Here is a 13887-nt window from a genome sequence, read left to right as displayed (position 1 = left end):
GAGACGTGATTTTATGTTCCGTCAAGGTTGTGACTGTTTCGTTGGACCGAAGTTTTGTGAGCTGAAATCGTTGATTAGATATGTCGTTCTATTATTTGGTCATTTTATAACTGTTTTGACGTTATTCCGTTGTGTGATCGTTTTAGAATTACCGTAATATTATTTCGTCCCTATCACTTTTTATCGCGTTGGTTCTTCCTTTGGTAATTGTTTCGAAGCGATTTATCGCGATATTTCGTTAGTTTTATAGTTGTTTTGCTATATTAGCAATTTACATAGACATATAAAGATAGAGTACGCGAGTCTCTATGTTACCGTACAAAGTATAAGTGTGGATGCGATATGGGAATAGAAAGAGAACGCTGTATGGAAGTCTCTTTTGTCCATGTCTTATCTGACATGCACACTGACGCCGTTGATTGATCGGTGTTACATTTACATATTTACTGTATAAATGTGCGTGCGTTATTAGACAATTTCTCTTTTTATTCCTACATCGCTTTTTCTTCTCGCTCAAGCACTCTATCTTTGTATTTCTATGACGATTTTACTGTTCCATTAGTTTAAATTTATTGTTTTTCTTACTTATACAAAATCATCGCTTTAATCTTTTTAGTACGAGCGTCGACTATAATCGACAGAGTATCGACTAAAGTGTACAGTAACGCTATGCAATCGCTCTTGCTCACGGCCGTCAAGTGGCACTACGCGATGGACGAGCATCTTACCGAAGAGGTTAATTTTAGTCCTTCGCAGAACTTTCACCGTATATTATCTACGAAACGTAATGTGCCTTAATCCTCATATTGGAAATTTCTTGTAATTTACCATGTGAAAACCATGTTACTACGATCTTCTCATTGTGAACACCACTACAACATCTAATTGCCATAACGATCTCTTAGTAATTAGGAAATAATTAGGTATCAAAAATGATATCTTTTATGAGCCAAAAAATTAAATTATGAAAGAATCCAGATAGAAAAGGAAAGAATACATGTTTTCATGATAAAATGTTGTGTTTATGATACATGTTCTATTACAAATGTTCATTTTCTTCTATAATTGAACAACGACGTTACTTATTTTGTGAATGTTCCACCGTTTAATTCACTCGTCGAAAGGGAAATATTATTATCGCCTTAAAGAGATTGACTATTTTAAAGACCGTTTTAGAGTACCGAGTCTAGGAAGGAGCCGACGGAATTAAACGCGATGTAATTAAAGAATGAAACTCACCAGAAAGAACGATAAGAGGAATTTGAAACAAAGTGTTCCTCCACTTCTGATTATTATACACTCAGCCACTATCTCACAGCCTGCAGTCTTTCTCATTCAGGATATGAATTTTTCTTTCGCAACTTTTAAACTCTTGAAATTGAATTTACATTACATAATAAACATTTTTATATCGTAAAAGAGTGAAGGCAATAAAATAACTGTATCAATATATTTAAATATGAAAATCATTTACAGAACATTTTAGTAAAATTTATCCGAAAATAATTTCAAAATTTTTAATGGCAAGCCTCTATCTGATTTATCAAATTTCACGATAAAAACAGGAACCTTCAGGCTCTTAGATATTTCAATCTCAGGAGAGTCATATTATTGGATGCCACAAAATAATACTAAATTTGTGAATTCGTAAATTTCTCTCTCTCTCTCTCTCTCCCTCTCTTTCTGCAGGGATGTGCTCTCGGGTAAAATTTAGCAGGAACTCTATTCATCGCACGAAGACAACCATTGTTATTTTTTTTTTTAGTTTTACGTGTTTTGTATCGGCTTTTCTGATCTGCGAATCGCAAACTTTTGAGAACAATCGAAAACCGGATAGGGAATTAAGCGAATCGCTTCATAGATCAACGACACGAACCAAATAGCTAAGAGAGAAGCACTAGACAATCGACCTGCGGTTATAGACCTCGAAAATCCATCTGACAGCACCAAAGGATACTTCAGTAAATATATCCTAAATATACGTTATATTAGCTAAATGTAGAAATTCTGTTCACAAAATAAACGAGACTCGTAATAGTTTCTCGCCAACTTACAACATTTCAATCCACTGCATTTTTATCTACGCTAACAGGCTGTACCAAAAAAGACTGCGATCTAAAGATAAAAATAATTTCGCCTTGTTGTAACTATTTAAAAATACAAATTAAATTGCAATACTAACTATAGTATAATACTGTCAAAAAACATAAGATTCGATGATGTAAAAGGCTTCCCAAAATAGAGTCGACGAAAGTCTTTAATTTTTTCAACTCAAAGATATGTTCTGGAAAATTGAGTTGTAAGATATAATCAAAAAAAGAGAAAGAATAAAAGTTTCTCTTTTGTCACTGCCGCTGTTGCGCCACTATTAATTTCATCGGCCTGTGCATCCTAGTATATACATGTGTATATAGTTATAACCACCTGACGACAATTCATTGTGTTAATATTCGGTTCATGGCTCGTGCTCCACTTATACACGCTTCTACTTCTCTCCAACCAATCCTCGTTTTCTACATCTTCTGTTTAAGCACTACGCAGTACACTAGACGTAGCGTTAGACGTCATAAAGACACAAGTTACCGTCAACTATGAAATTCTTTGAAGCCAACTGGAAACTACTGTATAGTTAGAAATGTTAATGGTTTTGCAACGGTGAAGTTCACACCAGTAAGCCTGTTTCTTTACGACCGACTTTGAGCTCTTTATGAGCTTAAAGAACCACTCGCCTGTTATTTATGTTCGCAAAATTACTCAAATTTCAATACCATATACGTAAATGTCGAATATGATTTTTTCAGTTTAGATTTCCAAAATATAATATAAAATGTTTTTTTGAAACATGTATTTCTGGCATGAGGAGAATATGGAAGTTTATCTTTTAGTTTATCTAGAAGAATATGGTACTTTGTATTTTTATCTACTTTCCTACAATCCACTTTCAATGGAATGCATACCTATGTTCGACTTATAGTGCTTTTTAACATAAACATAAATTTTACATTCGAGGGTCAAGAAAGATTTTGATGTAGTATTTCACATCCCTTTTTTATATTTATTATATCACGAAAAAAAAACTCGTCGTGAAATATAAATTTCTCTCGTTATCGACATGTTTATCTATCCTACATGTTAATAGAAAATTTTAAATTTCATCTAACCACGATTTAAGCGAGAATTTCGAAATCATTTCACCCAGTCATGTTAATTTATATTGCAATTAACGCGTAACTCGTTTCAAAAAGTTCAAATTAAAATACAGCTACTAGATATATCATAACGAGAGGCACTAATCTTAAATGATATTTCCTAAGCACTTCATTTAAACTTACACAAACTGATTCATAATGACGATAAATTAGAGCGTTATGAAATACACGACTAATTTATTTGATATCCCAGTATACTTTGTCTTCGTTAAAACATCCTGTGAAATTTGAATCGGTTATCTGTAGCACGATTACGTGCTTGTGCGTGTAAAAAGCAACTTTGTACTCAAGTTGAAATAAGAAACCAAATTTCCTTCTAACGAAACTCAAACTTCTCCTATTTCAACTTCGCAACTAATCTTTGTTTTTTTCAACTTTTCTATTTTTATCAAAAAATTAAAGAGAAGTTGCCAAATATCAAAAACTACGATCCTGTAGGAAATCTTTAACGCCCGAACCTATCCATATAAACCATTAATTTCGAGCTATAAATTCAAAATGGTTTCAAAACACGAGAGCACACGAACGTTTCTTGCTTCACGATCGAATTCCATCCTAATTATCAACGAGCTTAGAATTAATGACGAGAATAAAGCTCTTTTACTCTAAACGAATTAACGCAATTTCTGAACAATGTTATTACACGAGACGTTAATTTGACAAGCATACAGATAGATAAAATAGCGATCCTCTAGATTTTATACAGTTGGCTATTATAGGATTAGGCATTTTAGCCTACTTTAAACTCTGACCTCCTTCAAGAGGTATCAACTAACTTGCTTGAAAAGAAATTTCTTTCAAATACATATGTACTATGAAAAATATAATATTCTAGTATCTATATTTTTCTCATTCTGTTTTCTCGAAAACAGAATTTTTATTCCATATTTTTAACTTAATTTCTCAACAAGACTTGTCTTTATCTCGATAGTATTATTAAATAACAGACTACACTCATAATACGAATGGTTGTACACATACGTATGTATTTTCTGGTACAAGTAATTGCTCAATCTAACCCCTTCGTGTCTGCAAGGTTCATCTATCCTTTTATCTTATTAGATAACCATGTCTCTAACGCTATTAGTTTACTTCTACCTGAAGATGTAACTAATACATACAAAGAATATTGTTACATTGCTACTACGCAACTTCAACGATACTATGTAAATTATTCACTAATATCATATACACCACAACGCCCCGAGCATTACAAATTTATCTGAAATAATCGAACAAAGTTAGTTACAATTTTTTTCTGGTTGCTGACGCTGTTACCATGCATGAATTCAGTTAAACGGCGTTATTGTCGGATTCATAAACATAGCGGCGTATCTTAGGGATGTCGTAAAGGAGGTCAAGCTTCGCACGCGAACTGCGCGAGATATGTAGTTCCATATGAATCGCTCGCAAATATATAACCTTTCGCCATAAACTAAGTTTTCAACTATATGTATCTCTACCTAAGATAAAAGAGTTTAGGTTCTTGAATACGAGGGTTACGCGAATTCATAAAAAATTAACTACGTCAAACGTAAATTGAATGCGACAAATGATATTCATTTGCGAATATCGGGATTGGAAGTACTAAAACTGGCGTACTACGATATCAGCAAAATGGCAAAGCTAAGTAAGTATGAAAACAAGCTGCGTTCCTGTCTGTCATATCGTCGAAATGGGAGTCGAAGCGAACGCTGTTGCTTGTCATTAGGTCGATTCAGGTAATTATTCAAAAAGGTTGAATGTCCGTGGCTGCGAGCACTCGACTAGCGCATCGATCGAATGGAGAGCCGGTTAATCGATGCTCCGCGTGTTCGCGCTCGAATCAATGCGGCCTTGAGTTAATTGAACTCGTGGGTGTATCACGATCGATTGATTTCGAAGAACTCCGTACACGAAACTTATTTGTATAATCTTACATAGAGGATACATGACAGTTATCACGAAAAATCACACGACCGATGCATCGTGTAACGGAGGAGATCGGTAGAACAAACAGCGATTTTTCTCGACAAGACATCTTACCGATTAATTTGTAAGTTTACATATATCTGCATTCATAAGTCAATCATTTCAAATGTACATTATTATTTGTCCCGTGTAAATATTATACATATATGTAGTTACTCCGAAAATAAGTATATATTAAAATTAAAGATTTAGAAGGATCAGTGTGAAGTATACACTTGAATCTCTTCAAATCCACGCTACAGATTGGAGAAATTTAATGGAATTGTTCCCTTTATTTCACAAATTATATGTACATACATACATACGTATATGGTGTAGCTCGAAACCCTTTCCCAACTTATATGTAAGTTCCTGAAGTTGATACTACATTCTACAGTCAGAGCACCATGTAATTTCGTAGTTCGTGTTCGTTTCCAAACTATTTTCTGCGCTGATTCATTCAATCGAGCCGAAAGAACGCATGCTCGGTGACCGCATGTGCTTAGTAGGAATTTATTATGCGAATATAATTTACATGACTGTGATTATACGATCGATTGTAACCCTCGTTAATTTTTATACGACGTAATTTTAGAAAGACTTAGAAAGAACCAAAGTTATCACGCGAACAGATCGATGAACTCTTACGGAAAACGACAAAAACACCTATTAATTTCTTCGATAAATAATAACAATATATATATTTTATATCACTTTTATGCTCAATATAAATAAAAAAACTTTTGCGTTCTAGCTGGAGAGAACGTGAAACGTAGCGAATGAATTTATTTTCGGGTTTTTCCAAATAAAAAATGTCCAAACCGTCATGTTCGAGACATATAGAAACGATTTTCACGTACGTAGAGAAAATTGGACACTGCCATTTTACGCCTAAAATCGCTTTGTACGCGGAATAATCAATTTGTAAGTGTCGCTGCAATAAACTCTACGGCTGGCTGATACAGTTTGGCACTTTTCCACTTAACCGCCGCGCCGCTCCTCCACTACTTACAATCAGTAGAATAAATACATTATTCGCTGCTACGTGTCGGCTTTGGCAAGCCGAAAGAAAGTCGAAACGGAACTCTATTCCCGACAAACACGCAAAATAATTGATTGCGCGAGCTTTATCTTTCGTATAACATCTATTATATTTGTATCAAATACATATGTGCATATGTATATGTCTTTATCACCGAATTTAATTCCACGATTCTAACGTCGTTCTGATAAGACATAAAGACGTAGATAACTGTGCATTATCGACAAGACTTCTAAATATTTAGATTGTATATTACAAGTGTCATAACTATGCGATCTAGACATTAATTAAGAATTATATAACGAGTTACATTGACTCTGTAGTAAAACAGTAGATTATTCTTTAAAAACATTTTAACATCATATATCCCTCTTCATATCATACGAGTATATATGTACCTTTGATATCACAAATCCTTTTGTAGCTCACTCTCTTGTCTTGTGATGCATTCTGTATAATAAAAAGAAACAATACTTTTTCCCAAGTATATTACAACACGATTCGTCATTATCAAAAACACGTTACCACATAACCAGCGTGAATGTGGTCAAAAGAATTTCAAGCTAATATATTTCTAGATAAATTCTGCACAGATTGCTGCACCAATGTGAATGCACAATAAAGAAGTGCGCGATAGTATTCGCCGAAATAACTTTTGAATTTATTGAATAACGAAATCCGGTGGTGCATACCGTGAACAGTTGATTTTAAGGAATTTTCTTCTGCTTTAAGTGCTGCGAAAAGTAGGGTTGTAACTAAGCAAAGAGTACATTGTTCCATATCGTCGTATCGTATGTTATTCACTTTATTATTTATGTTTGCCATATTTCAGCAGTCTCCCGTCGGGGCCTGAACATCGTTGGGAAAATTTCATCGGGTTTTTCGAAGCTTGGTTCTCGCGTTCAACAGTAACCGATCATGGCAAAGAAAATAAATAATCGTTCCTTGATGTTGTTTGCATTTCCTCGATTCTCTGCTTAAGATCTTCTTACAAATGAAGGAGCATGAAACAACGATTTTACGCAAATGGAGCCAACAAACCGGAACAAACACCAAAAGAACTGAATACAAGAACTGAATACTATTTTCCGCATTCCTACTATTTAATATGTATTGTTTTAAGTCGATGCATATGCAATGTCGTATAAAATGAAATTTTGATCACATCGTTATATTTAAACCTTAATGGTACGGCTACTGAACTATTATAATAATCTAATACAATATGGTGGAGAATATCAACCCATGTAGTTAAGATAAATAAACTGAAATGTAAATGAAATTTTTTAATTTTCATAGAATTTATATTTCACTTCTCCAGTATTATATATATGTACTTTTCTTTTGTAATACTTAGTGTTGCGTGTTTATATGATCCGTATATGAGATTCTGCCATCATCTTCGGGTCATACATGTCAAGTTAACTATAAAAAACAACTTGTTTTTAAATGGCCTATAGTCTAAGGATTAAAAATTTTGTTAACCCCTTGACAACGGACATCGCAAGACCGAAACGGTGATAACAATTTTCGAATAAACAGACAATCCCTAAAGAAAATTTTTCCGTCCAAACTAGCGTAATAATTTTTAAAGATTTTTATAATTTCCTAATTGCACGATGTTTAATGTCACGAATAAATTTAAGTAATGAAAGAAGATTGTCAAGAAAACGGGCGAAAAATCGGGTGACAAAATTTGCATGCAATTTCGCGCTGAAAAATGTAGAGCATCTCGAATAATGCATCGGTGTTGTTCCATTTAGGCAGAAATCATATCGTTGAGACTAAGCACTGTTCAAATGAATTGGTTTCTCTAACTCCCTATAGCGACAAAATCTTGATGAAATAGCACTAGAACATGTTTGTTAAGAAAATGTCACTACTCGCGAATCGCTGAAGTCATACTCACCATGAAAAACACTTTCTATCAGTGGTGGAAGAAGATATTATAGAGACAAATAAAATTGTTTCGTCGTGCTTTTGTTACTCACAAGATCGACGCGAATAACAAGGTAACGCGATTTTCCGAACCGAATAATATTTATTGCCAATTTCACAATTCTCCAATTCTTACTTACGTGAATTTACTCGCGTGATAAGGTTGGACCTTTCTAATTCCAAATATTTGGGATCATGAAAGAATCTATTATTTATTTAAGAAATCTTGAGTATCGTAATACGTTACTAGATAAATAAGAACTTAGACTACCAAATAGAAATGTAACTAAGTTCCTAAAGGATAATCAAATTGCGTTAAGGTGTGTGTGTTTCAGTTTCTATGTCTGCTTTATATTTAAATGTGAAAGAATTCTATCAATGTTAGATTATTTGTAAATTATATTGGGAGGAAATGCGTTTAATGTGACACGAATAATTCATTACTTTTATCTTAACATAGTTTGGTTGCTATATATTGACGAAAATTATTAAATTGTCTTATTACCGAATGATTATAAAATTTAATATTTTATTGGTTACCTGTTTTAACCTGTCTAACCTGTTTTAAATAAATGCAATATTGCAGAAATCAGAAACACAAACAAGATACATATCTATAATCTAAAGAGAAATAGCGTAGTGGAAGAAGAATAGTTACGTCTGGTGAGTCGAATTATTCATAAGAAGTTTCTGTTCGTGACACAAAACATGGATCTCGTTGCAAAGAAAAACTACGAAGAAATAAAAGATAAGTACATAATACATACAGTGTACGCATGCTGTACAAAACAACTTGGTCATCCATCCTCTGCTTTCTGTCGATTGCCTTGATATTAATAAAATGTGCACATTATTGCTGATGTAAAAAGAAAAGTGAGCACACCATGTATTTTTCTATGTTACAGTGAAAGTACATTCCTCTTTCTAACGTCGAGATGGCTTTCTGCTCGAGTAACTTCTAGAATTTCACAAAAATATGTCTCATCTAATATACTTTGTATAACTGTATTATTTAACTATGGATTCACTTTTTATATCAAACTATATTCTCTTATTCAGATGTGTGTATATATATATATATCAAATATCTTATTTCAAATGTCTTTAATTAACGATTTAATTTTATGTAGTTTTAATTCTGTAAAATTTCTAATAAATGTCATTACTAATAAAGAAATATCCATAAAATAATTCTCCGTCTTTTATCCTTCGAATTCTATAAAAACAACACTTCCTTCTTTTGCAGAATTTATTAATATTACTTGATAAAAAGTGATCATACGCAAGTATAAATCAATAGATGGTATCGTATTACAGGAAATCTTTCATATACCACAGTATCTATCTCAAAAAGTCTGTTGGAAAACGAGAATTACTCATCTTGAATAAAATTTTCATATATATATTGCCTTATATTGCCCAATATTGCCTTACCTTTGCAAAGAGGAAGAGGGTTTCACAAACGTATAATTCGATCGTAGATACGTCTAACTGTAATACTTGCTTGTTTCCATAAGATGCAACGAGAAGCGTGTTTATCGGTTAAAAAATATCTAAGCTGCACGTTTATTTCTCTCTCTGATAGAATCTTACAAATGACAATTTTGCAGTTGGTTAAAAGTATATACATATATGAATATTATATCTCGTCCTTCGTAGACCAGTCTTGAACTTACGAATAATCAAATTCTGTACGATGAAAAATTTTATTTCGTAATTTTGTTTTCTCTATTGTGTATTTGTTTCTCCTGTATTTGTAGATTTATATTTTTGTACTAAATACATGAAGAAAAAAGAACATATAGGAAAAGATTGTACAGGAAGTGTAGAGGGTACTGATATGTATCGGACATATTTTGTACAATGGAACAATTTTGATAGGAGCTTGTGATAAAAAAAATTCCTTATCCGATTCGCTCCAGATAAAAAGTCAGAAGGCATGAAATTCTGCATATATGTCAAAGTAAAATTCCAATTTCGTTCGATAATTCATTTAATGTTTCACTGATAATTATTTCTTATAGCGTTTCCTTTTACATATTTTTAATGACACTACCGATATAGCTTTGTGCACTTGTTACGCGTTTTATCGCTTCGTAATAAAAACAAGATACGGTTAAGCTAAACGATATTTTTCTATTACTCAAGAAAGAAGGCAAGGAACGTGAATGACGCTGATCTCATAAATATCGTACTTCAGCGTATGAACAGATTTCGTGCTCTAGTACCCAAACGAAATGTATGGTGTGACATTATATTACTGTCCGAGCCGTGCCGAGAATTTTCATTTCATTCAACCGGGAATATCCCCTTTTCGGCTTGTTGTCGGCTTCTTCCTTTTCCGTGACATGCAACATCGAGCTTTCTGAAGTAAAGCTCATAAGCCTCGAAACTCTGACTTTATCAGTATCAACGGTGTGACAGCATGTACATAGAAATCGCGAGTCAGCCTTAATGCGATGCACGAACCAAGCGTGAAGAAAAAGCAGAAGGTCGAGAACTCCGCTCGTAATTCGAGAGATCTAAGTATATACAAATGCACATACATACTAGCCTTCGTTTCACGACGTAACTGGAGGTTTTAACTTCCTCCTTAGGCAACTGGTTATATCACGTGAGAATCTTTATTCCATCAACGACGAAGGATCGAAAAGAATTCTTCTTTATGAGAATCGAGTAGAGTAGGTTTTATTTCATCGATAAGAGATATAAGTTAAAATATTGAAACTTTTTGGTGGAAAGTATTTTTAATAAATAACTTTTCGCTACATACATTGCATAAATATAAACAATTATATATCTATCAATAATTAGCCAGTCATATGTATCTTTCCATATTTTCTACGATTGTTACTTATCTTTCTAGTAAGTCTCCTATTTTCCTTTTATGAGACATTTATCGCGACGAATTCCATTTTAAACTCAATTCCCAGAAAAACCGCAATATTTGTCCGATGACCTAATGCATTGAATTTCTCAGTTTCATGCGCATGTATATTTTTATTTAATGAAAAAGCATATCGAAGACAATGCGTACACTAAACTAACAAACAATTAGTAATTGATTATATGTTAATATATGTTTCATGTGCATATGAACAAACAATTGATTATCATTTTGATCTAATAACTCTCTGGTGAGTTGTAATTAATAAGCAAATGTTCAATAGCGACAATACCTGATTGTAATTTAGCACTATAAGAAAAAAATTCTTTTATAAGCGCTATATTTATGATGCAACTATTTATCACAAAACACGAGTTGATTAATCAATTAAAAGGTTAAATGAGCGGTGCTTGAAACATTTAAAGTTCTTCTGAGTCACTAGAACAACGTCAATAATATTGATATATCATGTCAACGTTGCAAAACACGGTACATTGAAACAATTAAAAAAGAAACAAAAGGATGGTTCAACGATTAAAACTCTCGTACAAACAAATTACGTGCAACACGAAAAGAGGAATTCTTTTTGCTCTAATGCGACAAACATCGAAAACAAGTTAGATGCTTCAAATAAAAAATTACAAAACACGTTCAGTATACAAAAATCATAAGAAAAATTTGCGGATGTGGCAGCAAGCATTTCAGTACAGGGAGGGTATCATTTCTGAATTATAAAAATTTCTTGTTCCACAATAAGCAAAATGAATAAAATACTTACGTTCTACTGATATTACAAATTCTTAGACCGAATAATAAAAATAAGAATACCATTAAAACATGGTTCATCTGACTGTGAGATTAAAATAGTTCTTAATTGCGAACTTCGCTCGAATGCTTGAATTGTTCTCCGGAGAATTTTGGATCGTTCGGAATACGAATGCCTCAGCGTTCACGGATCGATTTTATTGCGATTTCGTTACTCACCGTATTCCTCGTGTTTTGCGACAAAAATCGCCACAACCATGATCAGTCGAAGATTAAACAACTTTGAATGACGACCACGAACCTAAGCGAGAAAACCCAATAATTCTTCGAGTCGTCTTTCGAAGGGAAAGATATCAAATGCGACTCCACGCATTCTTACGAACTGGGAAGCTTGTCCTTCTGAATGAGTTTAAACAAAACGTTCTTAACCTCCAACGCGACTAGTTGTAAGCAATTTTATATCTGCTAGTACGTATTTCGTTTTAATGATATATTACATGAACATTATTTCTTCGAAAATGTAAATTCATCAAATTCATTCAAAAATATCATATTACTCCCTGAATTCATTAGCTCGGAAACAAATTAAAAACATCGAATTCCCAAAAGTAGAAAACGATTTTAAAAGCTTCTACAGTAAATTATCATCAACATAAACCGAAAAAGTCCACGAGATTCATTTATTACGATTCTCTTAGTCCCTCACTAACATTTATTGAAACGTATGTTTTTCGCACAGAACTATGGTGCTCACGTTAAAATTATCTTTGATTAAATTACATACTGTATTTTTATTTCTATATAGTATACGCTGCATTGCACATTTCATTGTCGGCTTAATTAAAAACTAACATGTCCACGTAATTATGTATTTTCTCATAAGTACATATTGTACCTAATTTGGACATATTTGTCAGATATCATGTTTTAGAAAATATAAAAATAAATATTAAAAGTAGATTACTCACCGCCGTTCTTCCCGTCCTCCTTCGCTTCATCCCCTACCGGCTGGACACTTTCCTTGCTCGTATTGCACCCCATTTTCACTCGACTCTTCCTTGTTCTCTTCTTTCCCTATATCTTTTCTCTATTCTCCAGTCGCAAACGCCAACCGTTACTCGCGACACTTGCTATGTAATTCGCGATTACAATCGACTGATTGTAGCAGCTTTTCTGGTTAACATCGAGTCGTAAAATGAGGAATAGAGATTACACTAGGAGACTACTCATAGGAGTTAGAAAAAAGCTACCGACACCTTGACAAGGACAAATTGGTTAGTAGGAAAGATCACAGTGTATTTTTGGAGTTTCCAAAAATTTCGTTTTTCTTTTCGTGGACCAGAGAAGGTGAACGACACGCCGTGGACCCGGCTTATTCCCAGCAATTCGTTGAGACGAAAATACAATGAATCTTTGTGGTTGGTCAAACTGGACGTATTGTAAATTCGATCGGTTACGCAGTCTCTTCCGTTCACGAATTTAACAATCGGTTAAGAAAAATATATATATGTGTATATGTATGTGTGTACCCGCGCGTGTATGTATGTATATATATATGTATGTATATAGATTAAAACACTGTACAAAAGCTACTGCTGGCGAACACTAAACGCTAACCTAAGCGTGTATCACGAACACAAGTCCCATCGGCGTCGCGAGGCGTACTGACACTGCTGAGTGCCGAGTGTCGACGCCGACGACCCTGCCCTTGCGTCGCGACTACGCGAGTCGATATATATTCCTTCGTGATCTTCGTATGCGTACACATACACGATTGCATGCGCGCGAAACCAATAACGATATGCACGTCTATGGTGAACCCTTTGCTACACACGACTTAGATGCTTAAAGACGCTACGATTTTGCATTGTAACATTTCTATGAGAGACATATTGGTTTTGTATTAGTTATCGTCGGTTAACTACGCGTCACTCCCATTTCTCGTGTATCATCCAAGGAGAGGGACTTTTGCAAGGTTCAATCGATTTCATAAACGGATACCTCGTTTGAATGTACTGAATCGACAAGACCGGTGGCAGACAGGCGCCAACAATTCTCGCGGTCTTCCTGTTTTCTGGAACGAATATCGATTTTGT

At 33.9% G+C, this 13887-nt stretch overlaps 1 protein-coding gene across 1 annotated transcript in view; it reads right to left on the bottom strand.

Moving 5' to 3' along the window:
* Window positions 1-13455, bottom strand: part of LOC100646016 (HIRA-interacting protein 3) — a 94814-nt gene extending 81359 nt beyond the window's left edge. The window contains exon 1 of the mRNA XM_003393470.4: window positions 12760-13455. Within this exon, the coding sequence (XP_003393518.1) occupies window positions 12760-12832 (73 nt within the window). The 5' untranslated portion in view covers window positions 12833-13455. The remainder of the gene's footprint in view (window positions 1-12759) is intronic.
* Window positions 13456-13887: the final 432 nt, after the last annotated feature.

Source organism: Bombus terrestris, chromosome 2 (genome assembly GCF_910591885.1).
Source record: "Bombus terrestris chromosome 2, iyBomTerr1.2, whole genome shotgun sequence".
Taxonomy (NCBI): Eukaryota; Metazoa; Arthropoda; class Insecta; order Hymenoptera; family Apidae; genus Bombus; species Bombus terrestris.
Note: the sequence above shows the minus strand (reverse complement) of the source record. Positions and strands in the feature narration are given on the sequence as shown.